This window comes from Balaenoptera ricei, chromosome 4 (genome assembly GCF_028023285.1).
Source record: "Balaenoptera ricei isolate mBalRic1 chromosome 4, mBalRic1.hap2, whole genome shotgun sequence".
NCBI classification, from domain to species: Eukaryota; Metazoa; Chordata; class Mammalia; order Artiodactyla; family Balaenopteridae; genus Balaenoptera; species Balaenoptera ricei.
In genome coordinates, this window is record NC_082642.1 from 102,707,935 (window position 1) to 102,725,568 (window position 17,634).

At 36.4% G+C, this 17,634-nt stretch overlaps 1 protein-coding gene across 1 annotated transcript in view; it reads left to right on the plus strand.

Moving 5' to 3' along the window:
- SLC9C1 (solute carrier family 9 member C1) overlaps positions 1–15,618 on the plus strand; it is a 101,969-nt gene extending 86,351 nt beyond the window's left edge. The window contains exons 23-27 of the mRNA XM_059919990.1: positions 3,213–3,344; positions 3,478–3,663; positions 5,171–5,294; positions 13,231–13,295; positions 15,538–15,618. Coding sequence (XP_059775973.1) covers positions 3,213–3,344; positions 3,478–3,663; positions 5,171–5,294; positions 13,231–13,295; positions 15,538–15,618 — 588 coding nt within the window. The remainder of the gene's footprint in view (positions 1–3,212; positions 3,345–3,477; positions 3,664–5,170; positions 5,295–13,230; positions 13,296–15,537) is intronic.
- Positions 15,619–17,634: the final 2,016 nt, after the last annotated feature.

The window sequence follows — 17,634 nt, forward strand, 5'->3', positions numbered from 1 at the left end:
CACACTCAATGGTGAAAAGCTGAAAGCTTTTCCTCTACAGTCAGGAACAAGACAAGGATGCTCACTCTTGCCACTTATATTTAACGTTCCATTGGAAGTCCTAGCCACAGAAATCAGAGAAGAAAAACAAATAAAAGGCATCCAAACTGGAAGCAAAGAAGTAAAACTGTCACTATTTGCAGATGACAAAATCCTAAAGTCTCCACTGAAAAAACTATTAGAACTAATAGAGGAATTCAGTAAAGTTGCAGAGTACAAGATTAATATACTGCTTTTCAATATACAAATAATGAACTATCAGAAAGAGAATAAAAGAAAACAGTCCCGTTTAACACATCAAAAACAATAAAATATATAGGAATAAGCTTTACCAAAGAGGTAAAAGACCTATACTCTGAAAACTATAAAACATTGATGAAGGAAATTAAAGATAATACAAAGAAATGGAAAGATATCCTGTGTTCATGGATTGGAAGAAAATATTGTTAAAATGTCCATACTACCCTAAGTAGTCTATAGATTTAATGCAATCCTTATCAAACTACCCATGACATTTTTCACAGAACTAGAACAAATAATCCTAAAATTTATATGGAACTACCAAAGACACAAAATTGCCAAAGCAATCTTGAGAAAAAAGAGCAAAGCTGGAGATAGCATGCTCCCTGACTTCAGACTATGCTACAAAACTTCAGTCAGCAAAACAGTATGGTACTGGCACAGGAACAGACACAGATTAATGGAACAGAATAGAGAACCCAGAAATAAACCCATGTACTTATGGTCAACTAATCTACAACAAAGAAGGCAAAAATATACAATGGAGAAAAGACAGGCTCTTCAGTAAGTGTTTCTGGGAAAACTGGACAGCTACATGTAAAAATGAAATTAGAACTTTTTCTCACACCATGTACAAAATAAACTCAAAATGAATTAAAGACCTAAATGTAAGACTGGATATTGTAAACTCCTAGAAAAGAGCATAGGCAGAACACTCTTTGATATAAATCGTAGCAATATTTTTTTGGATCTGTCTCCTAAGGCAAAGGAAACAAAAACAATCTTACAAGATTTTCCATGGCAAAGGAAACCGTTGACAAAACAAAAAGACAACTTATTGATTGGGAGAAAATATTTGTAAATTACATGACTAATAACAGGTTAATATCAAAATATATAAACAGCTCATATAACTCAATATCAAAACAACTCAATTACATAATGCACAGAAGACCTGAACAGATATTTTCCAAAGAAGATATACAGAAGGCCAACAGGCACATGAAAAGATGCTCATCATTGTTAATTATCAGAGAAATGCAAATCAAAACCACAATGCGATATCAGCTCACCTCTGTCAGAATGGCTATCATCAAAAAGTCTACAAATAACAATGGGACTTCCCTGCCAGTCCAGTGTTTAAGACTCTGTGCTTCTACTGTAGGGGCCCCAGGTTTGATCCCTGGTTGGGGAACTAAGATCCCACATACTGCATGGTGCGGTCAAAAAGTGGGAAAAAAAAAAAGTCTGCAAATTACAAATGTTGGTGAGGATGTGGATAAAGGGAGGCCTAGTACACTGTTTGTGGGAATGTAAATTTGTGCCACTATGGAAAACAGTATGGAGGTTCCTAAAAACTAAAAATAGAGCTACCATATAATCCAGGAATTCTGCTCTTGGATAGGTATATGAAGAAAATGAAAACATTAATTCGAAAAGATACATGTACCCCAATGTTCACAGTAGTATTATTTATAACAGCCAAGACATGGAAGCAACCTAAGTGGTAATATATATATATTATATACATATATATGGTAATATTACTAAGCCATAAAAAAAGAATGAAATTCTGACATTTGCAACAACATGGATGGACCTGGAGGGTATTATATTTAGTGAAATAAGTCAGACAAAGACAAATACTCTAAGTTATCACTTATATGTGGAATCTAAAAAAAGAAAACAAACAAATTAATATGACAAAACAGAAATGGACTCACAGATACAGAAAACAAATTAGTGGTTACCAATAGGGAGAGGGAAGGGGGTGGGACAAAATAAGGGCAGAGGATTAAGAAGTACAAACTACTATGTGTAAAATAAATAAGCTACAAAAATATATTGTACAGTACAGGGAATAGAGTCAATACTTTGTAATAACTTTAAATGGAGTATAATATATAATAATACTGGATCACTCTGTTGTACACCTGAAACTAGTATAATATTATAAATCAACTATGCTTCAATTTTAAAAATTGGGCAAAGGATTTGAACAGATACATCACAAAAGAATATACAAATGGCCCATAAACACATGAAGAAGATAATCAATATCATTAGCTCTCAGAGAAATGCAAATTAAAATCATGATAAGTTATCACTACACACCTACTACATTGGCTAAAAATAAAAAAAAACTGAACACAAGGTATTAGCAAGGATGTGAAGCAACTGAAATTCTCATACATGGCTAGTTAAAGGGTAAAATGTTACAACTTCATCTGAAAACAGTTTGGCAGTTTCTTATAAGGTTAAATACACACTTACCCTATTACCCAGCAACCCCACTCATAGATACTTACTAAGAGAAATTAAAACCAACATACACAATGTCTTGTGTATTCATAGCAGCTTATTCCTAATAGCCAATAGTCTGTTCATTGTTAGTATCCGCATTTTATTATTGACCAAAACACTTGCTCCCCTCAAATAATATGTTTTTAGAAATACTTATGTCTTTAGAAAAGGTTAAATGATCTTTGATACTTGGTTTTCTATTTTTTTCAGAATCTATAAGGATAATAAAGAACCTCTCATTGGATCATGTAGTCTTTTAGTGCTTAGTGCATGACAAGATTGCACAAATATTTACTAAATAGATACATTTTATTGGGTTTCCAGGCAATAACATGAATCTATATAAATTAAATTATTAGCTTTAATGTTACATATATAAATGAGAAAACCTCATTTCATTAAATCATGGGTGCACAGGATGAAATGTTAAATTGATATCCTCTGGGACTTCCCTGGTGGTCCAGTGGTTAAGACTTCACCTTCCAATGCAGGGAGTGTGGGTTCCATCCCAGGTTGGGAAACTAAGATCCCACATTCTTTGCAGCCAAAAAACCAAAACATAAAACAGAGCAATATTGTAACAAATTCAATAAAAGACTTAAAAAAAATTGATATCCTCTTTTTTCCAGGCATACTTTATTCCCAAACATCACTTGTATGAAGCTTTTGAACAATTCTGTCCTCACATTGAATATAAAATGTGGCTAAAACTTGGACTTTCTATTACTGCCAAAAAAATAAGGGAACATTTATCTTATGAGGTAAGAGGTGTTTATATACAATTGTACTTCTCTCTGAGTGAAATTGCCCTAAAGTATTGTTAGAAATTAACTATTTAGGAATTTATGTTAAACTTTATAAACAATAGACTATGAAATTGTGTTTTTCTTATAGGATTGGAATTACAAGATGCAGTTAAAACTCTGTAACATTTATGTAAAAGATATACCAAAGAACACCAAAACTGATATCTATGATGAAACTGTAATTTATGTCATCCTCATTCATGGAGCTGTGGAAGATTGTCAGTTACGAAAAGCTTATAAGGCTCCTTTCTTAATTCCTATAACATGCCATCAGGTAAAGAAATATTGATTCATATCTTCAGGTCAATATGCCATTTGTCCAACAATGTGTTAATATTAGAAAAATTGTCACTTTTCCACCTTCCCATTCTCTCCCTTTCCCCCACCACCTCCGTACACACACACACACACAACACACACACCAAATTAATTGATTGCTTTGGCACTGGGTAGCCCAAACACCAAGCTATTCCTATTCACTGTCAATGAATTAGGCCAAGCTATACATTTTGACTGCAGTTAGATTTTGGTGCAACTGTAAATAGCAAAAGAGGACCTATTAAGTTCATGTACATATTGCAGAAGGACTACTCTCTCTGGGCTATAACAGCAGTGTTCTAAAAATGTTCTGTCAGTCCCATGCTGAAGTGAGTACCAAGGTATTTCCCCAGCTACATTGAAAGTGAATGTACAAATGAAGGACTTCTCATATTTAAGCCGCTGGGTTACCCTTCCAATTAAAATGAGATGCTGTGCCATGAGAAGAAAGAAAGAAGACTGTATTATGTATGTGTCTGTGTGTGTGTCTGTGTGTGTGTGTGTGTGTGTGTGTGTGTGTATTGGGGTAGAGTAAGAGAGGCACATGTCAGGAGGAATCAGAGGACGCATAAAATACAGCTAAAGAAAGTAACTTGAAAGAGGGACCTAGAGTCAATTAAATCAGGCATTTTTTTAAAGCAACTATGACAGAGACAGTGCTAGATGCTAAAGTGGTCAAGACGAATGAGACTTTCAGCTTGCCCTCAAGAGATCTCTCAACCAAGCGAAAAGAAACATATATAAATAGATGAATAAACATTTACAGCTATGGTAGAAGTGCTTAAAAGGTAGATTTGGGACACAAGAAAAAAACTGAGGTGGGAATAAGAGGAATCCTAAGCTGAGAAACAGTCACAAGAAAATTTTCTACGTGGATGCCACTAGCACCAATTTGATGCCAAGTGAGAGGAAGTGAAACATTATTCTTAACTATGGTGCTCCCCAACTCTATTCTTGAATACATAATAATAGAGCTTAGTTGGGGGTGCTGGTTGGGAATTTAGATGACCAAGTAAGAGATTCTCGAGGCAGACCAAACCTGCCCAACTCTGTCTACTCTCCTAGGCATAAAGCTCTGCTCACTGTGGATTTGGGCACCAATGTTATTCAAAGCATATTGAAGACAGTCACAAGGTTGGAAGATTTCTTGAAATCCATTGATTTTCAAACTTTCTTCCTGCCACATAGAAAAACCTTCTGGGTGATATTTTAAAGGGTCATTGATGATTAACTCTTGATTATTTTTCTCAGTTGTAATAAAAATGAGCAAAATAATTAAAACTCAGTGAAAGTATGTAGAATATTGACTCTCACAAGACTAACATATCCAGATATTTAAAGATATCTAATATCTATTGATATTGTCAATTTTCAGGCCCAGATATTTAGAGAGGGTCTGAGATAGTAGCCTAACAGAGAAACATTCAACTGTATGATATAGCTTGTAATCTGTCAACTTTCAGATACAAGGCACTGAAGATTTCACAAAGGTAACAATTGTTCAAACTGCGATTGATTCAAATAAATTCAGGTGGAACACTAGAAAGTATATAGCTTCACGTAAACCAGCTCATCCTGCAGCATCAGGTATGTTAGATTTCTTTGAGTAATTGGGAACTTACTTTCCTTTTGTAAAATAGTCGTATATGTATTTGGAAACTTGTAGGCATTCTACCTAGAGTATTGAGGAATCCTTTTAACTGCCATATTTGATATCCAATGTGTGAATTAAAACTGAGAACATCCAAGTTATTAGAAATTTTAATATTTAATCTATAAAAACAAACACATATAATTATAATATGTATTATATATTATACACATTATTTGTGTATAAAAGTAATTAATGAGGGAATTTCTAATTCTTCCCAAAAGTTAAAATATTTTATATAGCAGTAATAATGAAAATATTGCTGCACTGTCTGAACAACAGAGATATATATCATGTGACTAAATAAATAACCTTATTATTTTTTAAAAAATTTTTTGAATTTTATTTGTTTGTTTATGCAGCAGGTTCTTATTAGTCATCGGTTTTATACACATCAGTGTATACATGTCAATCCCAATCGCCCAGTTCATCACACCACCACTCCCACCCCCCACCGCTTTCCCCCCTTGGTGTCCATACGTTTATTCTCTACATCTGTGTCTCTATTTCTGCCCTGCAAACCGGTTCATCTGTACCATTTTTCTAGGTTCCACATATATGTGTTAATATACGATATTTGTTTTTCTCTTTCTGACTTACTTCACTCTGTATGAGAGTCTCTAGATCCATCCATGTCTCCACAAATGACCCGATTTCGTTCCTTTTTATGGCTGAGTAATATTCCATTGTATATATGTACCACATCTTCTTTATCCATTCGGCTATCGATGGGCATTTAGGTTGCTTCCATGACGTGGCTATTGTAAATAGTGCTGCAATGAACATTGGGGTGCAGGTGTCTTTTTGAATTATGGTTTTCTCTGGGTATATGCCCAGTAGTGGGATTGATGGATCATATGGTAATTCTATTTTTAGTTTTTTAAGGAACCTCCATACTGTTCTCCATAGTGACTGTATCAATTTACATTCCCACCAACAGTGCAAGAGGGTTCCCTTTTCTCCACACCCTCTCCAGCATTTGTTGTTTGTAGATTTTCTGATGATGCCCATTGTAACTGGTGTGCAGTGATACCTCATTGTAGTTTTGATTTGCATTTCTCTAATTAGTGATGTTGAGCAGCTTTTCATGTGCTTCTTGGTCATCTGTATGTCTTCTTTGGAGAAATGTCTATTTAGGTCTTCTGCCCATTTTTGGATTGGGTTGTTTGTTTTTTTAATGTTGAGCTGCATGAGCTGTTTATATATTTTGGAGATTAATCCTTTGTCCATTGATTCATTTGCAAATATTTTCTCCCATTCTGAGGGTTGTCTTTTCGTCTTGTTTATGGTTTCCTTTGCTGTGCAAAAGCTTTGACGTTTCATTAGGTCCCATTTGTTTATTTTTGTTTTTATTTCCATTACTCTAGGAGGTGGATCAAAAAAGATCTTGCTGTGATTTATGTCAAAGAGTGTTCTTCCTATGTTTTCCTCTAAGAGTTTTACAGTGTCCAGTCTTACATTTAGGTCTCGAATCCATTTTGTTTATTTTTGTGTATGGTGTTAGGGAGTGTTCTAATTTCATTCTTTTACATGTAGCTGTCCAGTTTTCCCAGCATCACTTATCGAAGAGGCTGTCTTTTCTCCATTGTATATCCTTGCCTCCTTTGTCATAGACTAGTTGACCATAGGTGCATGGGTTTATCTCTGGGCTTTCTGTCTTGTTCCATTGATCTATGTTTCTGTTTTTGTGCCAGTACCATATTGTCTTGATTACTGTAGCTTTGTAGTATAGTCTGAAGTCAGGGAGTCTGATTCCTCCAGCTCTGTTTTTTTTCCCTCAAGACTGCTTTGGCTATTCGGGGTCTTTTGTGCTCCATACAAATTTTAAGATTTTTTGTTCTAGTTCCATAAAAAATGCCATTGGTAATTTGATAGGGATCGCATTGAATCTGTAGATTGCTTTGGGTAGTATAGTCATTTTTACAATATTGATTCTTCCAATCCAAGAACATGGTATATCTCTCCATCTTTTGGTATCATCTTTAATTTCTTTCTTCAGTGTCTTATACTTTTCTGCATACAGGTCTTTTGTCTCCCTAGGCAGGTTTATTCCTAGGTATTTTATTCTTTTTGTTGCAGTGGTAAATGGGAGAGTTTCCTTAATTTCTCTTTCAAATTTTCATCATTAGTGTATAGGAATGGAGGAGATTTCTGTGCATTAATTTTGTATCCTGCAACTTTACCAAATACATTGATTAGCTCTAGTAGTTTTCTGGTGGAATCTTTAGGATTCTCTATGTATAGATCATATCATCTGCAAACAGTGACAGTTTTACTTCTTCTTTTCCAATTTGTATTCCTTTTATTTCTTTTTCCTCTCTGATTGCCGTGGCTAGGATTTCCAAAACTATGTTGAATAATAGTGGTGAGACTGGACATCCTTGTCTCGTTCCTGATCTTAGAGGAAATGCTTTCAGTTTTTCACCATTGAGAATGATGTTTGCTGTGGGTTTGTCGTATATGGCCTTTTTTATGTTGAGGTAGGTTCCCTCTATGCCCACTTTCTGGAGAGTTTTTATCATAAATGGGTGTTGAATTTTGTCAAAAGCTTTTTCTGCATCTATTGAGATGATCATATGGTTTTTATTCTTCAATTTGTTAATATGGTGTGTCACATTGATTGATTTGCATATATTGAAGAATCCTTGCATCCCTGGGATAAATCCCACTTGATCATGGTGTATGATCCTTTTAATGTGCTCTTGGATTCTGTTTGCTAGTATTTTGTTGAGGATTTTTGCATCTATATTCATCAGTGATATTGGTCTGTAATTTTCTTTTTTTGCAGTATCTTTGTCTGGTTTTGGTATCAGGGTGATGGTGGCCTCATAGAATGAGTTTGGGAGTGTTCCTTCCTCTGCAATATTTTGGAAGAGTTTGAGAAGGATAGGTGTTAGCTCTTCTCTAACTGTCTGATAGAATTCACCTGTGAAGCCATCTGCTCCTGGACTTTTGTTTGTTGGAAGATTTTTAATCACAGTTTCAATTTCATTCCTTGTGATTGGTCTGTTCATATTTTCTATTTCTTCCTGGTTCAGTCTTGGAAGGTTATACCTCTCTAAGAATTTTTCCATTTCTTCCAGATTGTCCATTTTATTGGCATAGAGTTGCTTGCAGTAGTCTCTTAGGATGCTTTTTATTTCTGCAGTGTCTGTTGTAACTTCTCCTTTTTCATTTCTAATTTTATTGATTTGAGTCCTCTCCCTCTTTTTCTTGATGAGTCTGGCAAATGGTTTACAAATTTTGTTTGTCTTCTCAAAGAACCAACTTTTAGTTTTATTGATCTTTGCTATTGTTTTCTTTGTTTCTATTTTATTTATTTCTGCTCTGATCTTTATGATTTCTCTCCTTCTGTTAACTTTGGGTTTTGTTTGTTCTTCTTTCTCTAGTTCCTTTAGGTGTAAGGTTAGATTGTTTATTTGAGATTTTTCTTGTATCTTGAGGTAGGCTTATATAAATATAAACTTCCCTCTTAGAACTGCTTTTGCTGCATCCCATAGGTTTTGGATCATTGTGTTTTCATTGTCATTTGTCTCTAAGTATTTTTTGGTTTCCTCTTTGATGTCTTCAGTGATCTCTTGGTTATTTAGTAACGTATTGTTTAGCCTCCATGTATTTCTGTTTTTTACATTTTTTTCCATGTAATTGATTTCTAATCTCATAGTGATATGGTCAGAAAAGATGCTTGATGTGATTTCAATTTTCTTAAATTTACTGAGGCTTGATTTGTGACCCAAGATATGATCTATCCTGGAGAATGTTCCGTGTGCACTTGAGAAGAAAGTGTAATCTGCTGTTTTTGGATGGAATGTCCTATAAATATCAATTAAATCTATCTGGTCTTTTGTGTCATTTAAAGCTTGTGTTTCCTTATTAATTTTCTGTTTGGCTGATCTGTCCATTGGTGTAAGTGAGGTGTTAAAGTCCCCCACTATTTTTGTGTTACTGTCGATTTCCTCTTTTGTAGCTGTTAACAGTTGCCTTATGTATTGAGGTGCTCCTATGTTGGGTGCATATATATTTATAATTGTTATATCTTCTTCTTGGATTGATCCCTTGATCATTATGTAGTGTCCTTCATTGTCTCTTGTAACATTCTTTATTTTAAATTCTATTTTATCTGATATGTGTATTGCTACTCCAGCTTTCTTTTGATTTCCATTTACATGGAATATCTTTTTCCATCCCCTCACTTTCAGTCTGTATGTGTCCCTGGGTCTGAAGTGGGTCTCTTGTAGACATAATATAGATGGATCTTGTTTTTGTATCCATTCAGGAAGCCTGTGTCTTTTGGTTGGAGCATTTAATCCATTCAAGTTTAAGGTAACTATCTATATGTGTGTTCCTATGACCATTTTCTTAATTGTTTTGGGTTTGTTTTGTAGGTCCTTTTCTTCTCTTGTGTTTCCCGCTTAGAGAACTTCCTTTAGCATGTGTTGTAGAGCTGGTTTGGTGGTGCTGAATTCTCTTAGCTTTTGCTTTTCTGTAAAGCTTTTGATTTCTCCATCGAATCTGAATGAGATCCTTGCTGGGTATAGTAATCTTGGTTATAGGTTCTTCCCTTTCATCACTTTAAGTATATCATGCCACTCCCTTCTGGCTTGTAGAGTTTCTGCTGAGAAATCAGCTGTTAACCTTATGGGAGTTCCCTTGTATGTTATTTGTCATTTTTCCCTTGCTGCTTTCAATAACTTTTCTTTGTCTTTGATTTTTTCCAATTTGATTACTATGTGTCTTGGTGTGTTTCTCCTTGGGTTTATCCTGTATGGGACTCGCTGCGCTTCCTGGACCTGGGTGGCTATTTCCTTTCCCATGTTAGGGAAGTTTTCGACTATAATCTCTTCAAATATTTTCTCTGTTCCTTTCTCTCTCTCTTCTCCTTCTGGGACCCCTATAATGCGAATGTTGTTGTGTTTAATGTTGTCCCAGAGGTCTCTTAGGCTGTCTTCATTTCTTTCCATTCTTTTTTCTTTATTTTGTTCCACAACAGTGAATTCCACCATTCTGTCTTCCAGGTCACTTATCCGTCCTTCTGCCTCCGTTATTCTGCTATTGATTCCTTCTAGTGTAGTTTGCATTTCAGTTATTGTGTTGTTGATCTCTGTTTGTTCTTTAATTCTTCTAGGTGTTTGTTAAACATTTCTTGCATCTTCTCGATCTTTGCCTCCATTCTTTTTCCGAGGTCCTGGATCATCTTCACTATCATTATTCTGAATTCTTTTTCTGGAAGGTTGCCTATCTCCACTTCATTTAGTTGTTTTTCTGGGGTTTTATCTTGTTCTTTCATCTGGTACATAGCTCTCTGCCTTTTCATCTTGTCTATCTTTCTGTGAATGTGGTTTTTGTTCCACAGGCTGCAGGATTATGGTTCTTCTTGCTTCTGCTGTCTGCACTCTGGTGGATGAGGCTATCCAAGAGGATTGTGCAAGTTTCCTGATGGGAGGGACTGGTGGTGGGTAGATCTGACTGTTGCTCTGGTGGGCAGAGCTCAGTAAAACTTTAATCCACTTGTCTGCTGATGGGTGGGGCTGGGTACCCTCCCTGTTGGTTGTTTGGCCTGAGGCAACCCAACACTGGAGCCTACCTGGGCTCTTTGTTGGGGTTAATGGCAGACTCTGGGAGGGCTCACGCCAAAGAGTACTTCCCAGAACTTCTGCTGCCAGTGTCCTTGTCCCTGCAGTGAGCCACAGCCACCCCTCGCCTCTGCAGGAGACCCTCCAACACTAGCAGGTAGGTCTGGTTCAGTCTCCTCTAAGGTCACTGCTCCTTCCCCTGGGTCCCGATGCACACGCTACTTTGTGTGTGCCCTCCAAGTGTGGAGTTTCTGTTTCCCCTACTCCTGTCAAAGTCTTGCAATGAAATCCCTCTAGCCTTCAAAGTCTGATTCTCTAGGAATTCCTCCTCCTGTTGCCAGACCCCCAGGTTGGAAAGCCTGACTTGGGGCTCAGAACCCTCACTCCAGTGGGTGGACTTCTGTGGTATAAGTATTCTCCAGTCTGTGAGTCACCCACCCAGCAGTTATGGGATTTGATTTTACTGTGATTGTTCCCCTCCTACTGTCTCATTGTGGCTTCTCCTTTGTCTTTGGATGTGGGGTATATATTTTGGTGAGTTCCAATGTCTTCCTGTGGATGATTGTCCAGCAGCTAGTTGTGATTCTGGTGTTCTCGCAAGAGGGTGTGAGAGCACATCCTTCTACTCCATCATCTTGGTTCAGGGCCCCAATAAATAACCTTATTATAAAGCCTATTCTTCATACAAACTTTGCATGAATAAAGTTGAATCAGAACATAAATGATTATTTAATAAATACTATTAAGCCATTGCTTAAAATTTGGAAAATGAGTTTGAGGTAGATTTTAAAATTAAATAGTAAATAATTAAATTATGGAATAAATAGTAATATAATTTAATATTTATCATTTCACTGAAAGGGACATAGTTCTAAATTTAGAAATATAGAAATTAATTTTAAAATTCTGTGTCAATAAAAATATTACCAATCAAGAGATCAGCAAAGGACAATTCATGGAAGAAAACTTATATTGAAAACAACATGTAAAGAAGTTCAACACTACTACCATTTAAAGAAACAGAAATTAAATATTGGTCTGTTTAATTAGTGAGATTTTTAAAGAATTATAATGCCTAATACTCAAAAAAAAATGTTGTGAATCTGATATACATTCTTACCTTGATACCAGTACTAACTGATAAAATAAATTTATCACAGGATTCCAAAAGCCATAAAAGTATTTATATCCTTTGCCTAAATAATATAATTTCTATATATGTCAATTATACCTCAATAAAAAATTAATTAATAGTATAATTTCTAGACATTTATTGTAAAGAAATAAAGCAGAAAAGTGAAAAAGGTAATTGAGCATTATTTATAAAACTAAAAAGTAGAAGTTATCAAAATGGCTAATGATAAATGAATGGTTAATTAAATTAACACATTAGTCAACATGATTAAATGCTAAATAGCCATTAAACAATTAATTTCCCATGTAGTAACTTGGAAAAGACCAATGATACATGTCAAGTGAAAATACCAATGATACAACATTGTGTTGGTAATATTAAACAAATTTTATCTTTATTATGTTACAATTATATACCTTTGAATCCATGTGGACACACAATACTGTCATCACACGAGTCTCCTCTCATCTTTAGATTAAGCAGAAATGGGACATGGTATTGAAACCTTCACCATCTTCTCTTTCTTCAGCCATCTCCCCTCCCCACTCTCTAAAACATAGCCATACCAAATGGCTAATGGTTCACATAATCTGGGAGACCACACATTTGCACATTCCTTCTTTTCCTTCTGCCTGGAACTTCTAAACATGCCTCTCCCCACATCTCCCCATTCCATGGAGCTAACTTCTTATTCTTCAAATCTCAGCATCACTGATACATTCCAAATTCACAACACTTCACTCTCCCATGTGCTCCCATAGCCCGCTATGCACACAGTCCTATTTTCCCTTTTTTTTTTTTTTTTGCTGGTCCGTCTGCTCCAAGAGGGCACAGATCATAACTCGTTTGTATTCTTATGTATCCCCATTGCTTACCAATGGGCCTGGCATGCTCAATACATATTAATATAAAAGTATTTTGGGGATGGTGGGACAATAGATGATTTTGTCTCTCTACTTTCCAAACCATCTGCACAATTGTTACACAATCTTTATAATAGAGGACTTTTAATCCCTTTTTTGAAAAGTGACCCCACTTGTTACCAATTGAAATTACCACCAATTTCAGATCACAGGTCCTGGGTGTAAGTGACTTGAACGTGCTTGACTTTGAGAGTCGGACTATTTGATACAGTCCTTTGTTTCAGTGCTTGAACTAACGCAGTCTTTTTTGAAGCAGCTGAAAGCAGAACCAATGAAGAACATCCTCAAGAAGAGACAAGTACTCAGGTAAACTGAGAAATAGAGTGAAAGTACAATCAGCCCTCCATATCCTAGAACACAGAACCCGTGGATACTGGGCGCCGACTGTACTATGCCGCTTTATATAAGAGGCTTAAGCATCCATGGATTTTGGTCCTCGTGGGAAGAGGGAATGTGGTCCTGGGACCAATCCCCTGCCGATACCTAGGGATGACTCTACCTCACTAGATCTACACCAGCCTACCTGTAGACTGGATTTTAGGGAGTTCCAGGTGGGGTAGAGAGTTTATTTATTTATTTTTTTAATAAATTTTCTTTTTTGAAATTGAGGCATATTTTTAAAATTTATTTATTTTATTTTATTTATTTTATTTTTGGCTGTGTTGGGTCTTCGTTGCTGCATGTGGGCTTTTCTCTGGTTGCAGCGAGCGGGGGCTACTCTTCGTTGTGGCGTGCAGGCTTCTCATTGTGGTGGCTTCTCTTGTTGGGGGCACAGGCTCTAGGCATGTGGGCTTCAGTAGTTGTGGCACACAGGCTCAGTAGTTGTGGCACATGGGCTCTAGAACACAGGCTCAGTAGTTGTGGCACACGAGCTTATTTGTTCCGTGGCATGTGGGATCTTCCCGGACCAGGACTCGAACCCATGTCTCCTGCATTGGCAGGCAGATTCTTAACCACTGCGCCACCAGGGAAGCCCAATTGAGGCATATTTGACATATTAGTTTCGGGGAGAATTTATTTTTAATTCTTGTCTTTTCCAAACTGGTTGTATTTTTCCAGGAGATGTTGATTATCATGACCAGAATCTGAGAAATATCTACTACAAATACATCAGAAAATTGTATATTTGATTGTTAAAAATGTTTTACATCAGTTAAGTCTATTTGCTCTATTAGCAGTAGGCATCAAACTCAAAACACATGCTCCCTTTCCCCCGAAACTCTCCTCATGAGTGTACGTTGAATGAAAGGTGATTATAGGTTCCATGGGGGAGGTTGAAGGTATTTTTCTCATGTCTGTCTTAAACTCAAATGTGTCCAAGTTCTCAGGTCTTCAAGAGGCCAATACTCTTCTTTAACACACATGTTCTCATTCTGCATAAAAGCAGGAAGTTCACTTTCTCCCTAAGTATTTTGGAGTCTTCCTGGGGAAGCTTTTCCTCAAACCCTCCCTGCTTGTTGCTTGTTACCTAGAACTCCTGACCCAATAGCTCTGGGGCTAAGAGTATGGGCTCTAGCATGAAATTCTCTGGTTTGTCTCCTGGTTCCATCACATATTAGCCATGTGACCTTGGACAAGTTTCTCAACCTGCCTGAGCATCACTTTTTCCCTGTCTATAAAACAAGGATAATAACGATGCCTATTTCATATAGTGCGACTACATGGGGATTAAAGAAATGGGAAGTACGCTGCATAGTATTTGACATATAACAAGCAATACATACACAAAATGTCTATTATTCTTTGTTAACCCCTTCTTAACATTGTAAACTACTTCTCCAAACCTCTTTTGCTCTCCCCATATTAATTTTCTAAAAAAGTATGGATACAGTCACCTCCTCTAATTCTCCCAAACACAGTTGCTGCTGAGGACTAGGAAATAACAAAGGGAAATTACAATTAAAAAACAAAAAAAGAGGAGGAAGGCACTTAAGATAAAATATTAGATGGCTTCGTCTAGCTTACCGATTAAGCCATCTTTCTCCTTAGCCCTGGCAGGCTGCCAAGCCTGTAGGAGTCATCTTAATAGCATATTTGAGGGGATGGAGGGAGGAGCCAGGGAAGCTAGTGCTCTCCTGGTACATTTTGCCCCGAAATGCTGCTTTTTCTTAATTAAGAAAAATGATTGCATGATGGTTGCTAATATGGAGGAAGTAGTGTTAAAGTGAGAGACAGTCCCTTAAATGGTAGAAACATCAGCTAGTGAGACATACAGAGATCAACAAATTGTGTTATTTAGTAAATGCTTTTTTCTCCCTGATGTCAGATCTTGGCTATGTTTCTGAGCCAGCTCCCTTCCTACTCCCCTCAAACCATTGCCCTCCTACTACCACCCCATAATTGTAGCTTTACCTTTATATAATCAAAAAGCCTGACACAACATAAAGTGACTCCTTACAAAATGTTTTGGTCCCCACACAGTGCTGTCACTGGCAGAAGTCCCAGTTCTAGATGCCCTGATCTACAGACCAGATTTGACACCAGCTCTGCTTTATAAATCTGACCCTTATTAACAGTCTCAGACTTTGACTCCTATCTCCATTTTTAGAATCAACAGCCTACAGAATCAATTGTTAAGACCACGGAGGATAAGAACATCTATGAGGACGCCTATAATAAGCCTAAATGAAAGTCTGGTAAGCTGCCTCAGTTTCTCCAACATGATTAGGATCACACCTGTCCCCGGAGATGTAGAAGGAAGCCAGTTTATTTGCCTTTGTGTGATAGTATGATTATACCACCTTCCACTAGCCAGAATGCTGCTAGTGGCACTAGCTCTAAATTCGAATTTGGAAAATTAATTTTAAAATAAGATTCCTTTATCTGGATTTCTGAAAACTTTATAGTCTCGTGGTTCCCTCTCTATATTCTGCTATTTAGTCTCACGTGTAACACTGGTTGCTCCCAATTTGGCAGGTCATTTTTCAGGCAGTCATGCACTGTGGAAGATGTAAACAGGCAATAAGCTATGACTTCATGTCCAAAAGTTTAGTTATGTTCTAGTTAAGGAGACAAAACATACCACACAGAAGGCAATTAAAATAACAATACGAGATACAACGTGGACAGCTGTCAGCTGAAGCTAAATGAATTCAAAAGAGAAAAAGTAGTTACTGAGCAGAAACAAAGTCTTTGTAGAGAAATGAAGCGGACGCTCAGAATAGAAGACACAAGAGAGCAAGACTTTGGGGGAACAATGAGTAGACCAGCCTGACTGTTGGCCATTCAAAATGTGGTGTCTCTGGGGAAATATGTGTTTATAAGTGCTTTATATGACTCTATGTTACATTAAGAACATCACTGGGTTAAAAATGACCTTCAGATAAATCTTATCTCCATTTAAAATACGTTAGCTCTTGCATACCACTTCCTATGGCAAAGATCATATTTAAAAATAGATTTAAAAGCTAGCAATACACCATCAAAAAGATGTTTGCAAGAATTATTTGCAACACATGGGAAAAATGTATACAAAATGATGAGGAAAACACTATGATTCCAACAGGCAAACTTATGAACAGCCAGTTCAGGGAAAAGACAATACCCAGAATATAGAGAAAATTAAAAATGCAAAACTAAACAACAATGAAGTATTAACATTTGTTTTTTTAAATGAACAATTTTTATTCAATGGTAGAATTATTTCCTTTAAAATAACTTGAAAATAGAGTAATACTTGTTTTCTCATATTTAGCTGGTAGATAAGTAAAAGTAATTTGTTGACAAAAGTCATAAAAATGCTTACACACTTGGGCTCAGTGTTTTTTGAAAAAATCAATCTGAAAATTGAAATCCAAAGAGAGTAAAAATCAATCCAAAGAGAGTAATCCAAAGTATTCAAGTAGACATATGTACAACATGTCTAGTACACTAATATTTCTAGGGGCAAAAAATTTAAAAGAGCCTAAGTGTTTAACAATGAGAAAGTGTATCATTTCACTACAGAACATCCATACACGGAATATCATAAAACCATGAAAAAGACTGGTTGAGTAGTCCAATGTAAAATATAAAAGCTGAAGGCAAAACTGCACTTATACCTTGTTTAGCATAAAACAAGGCCAGAAAAGATAAATCCAAATGATGTAATTAAGTGGAAAGGTGAGAGTAGGGATGGGCTTATTTACCTCTCTTATTTTATGCAGTTTTATTATTCTTATAATGAAAAATATGACTGTAAAACTATCAAGCATTATTCAAATATAAATTACTTTAAAGTTGTATTTTCTTTTTTACCACCCTTTACACTCAGCAATCCATAGTGTTAGGAAAGGGAGTGGTAATAGCCAGAGCTGAAACTCAGTGAGTGATAATGACTCCAGTGAGTTATTCCCACAATGGAAAACCCTCTTCCTGATAATGCATAAAATACCCCTGTCTGGTTCAGCAGACGCCAAAGGCTACTTGGATTCGGACTCCCAGTTTAAATCACGCTGCCACCCCTTTATGAGGATGAATGATTCACATTCACTTGCTCAACTTCCTTCCTTGGCCTCATCAATAATGACCAGATGTTTCTGGTGAGAATGAAAATGACACTCCAATACATCTTATCCCAGGTTGTGGGTCAATGTTGAAAGATTCCAAAGTTCTTTTGCCTTTGTTTTCTTTCCTTTCCATTTTTTTAGAAATGGTTGACAAGGCT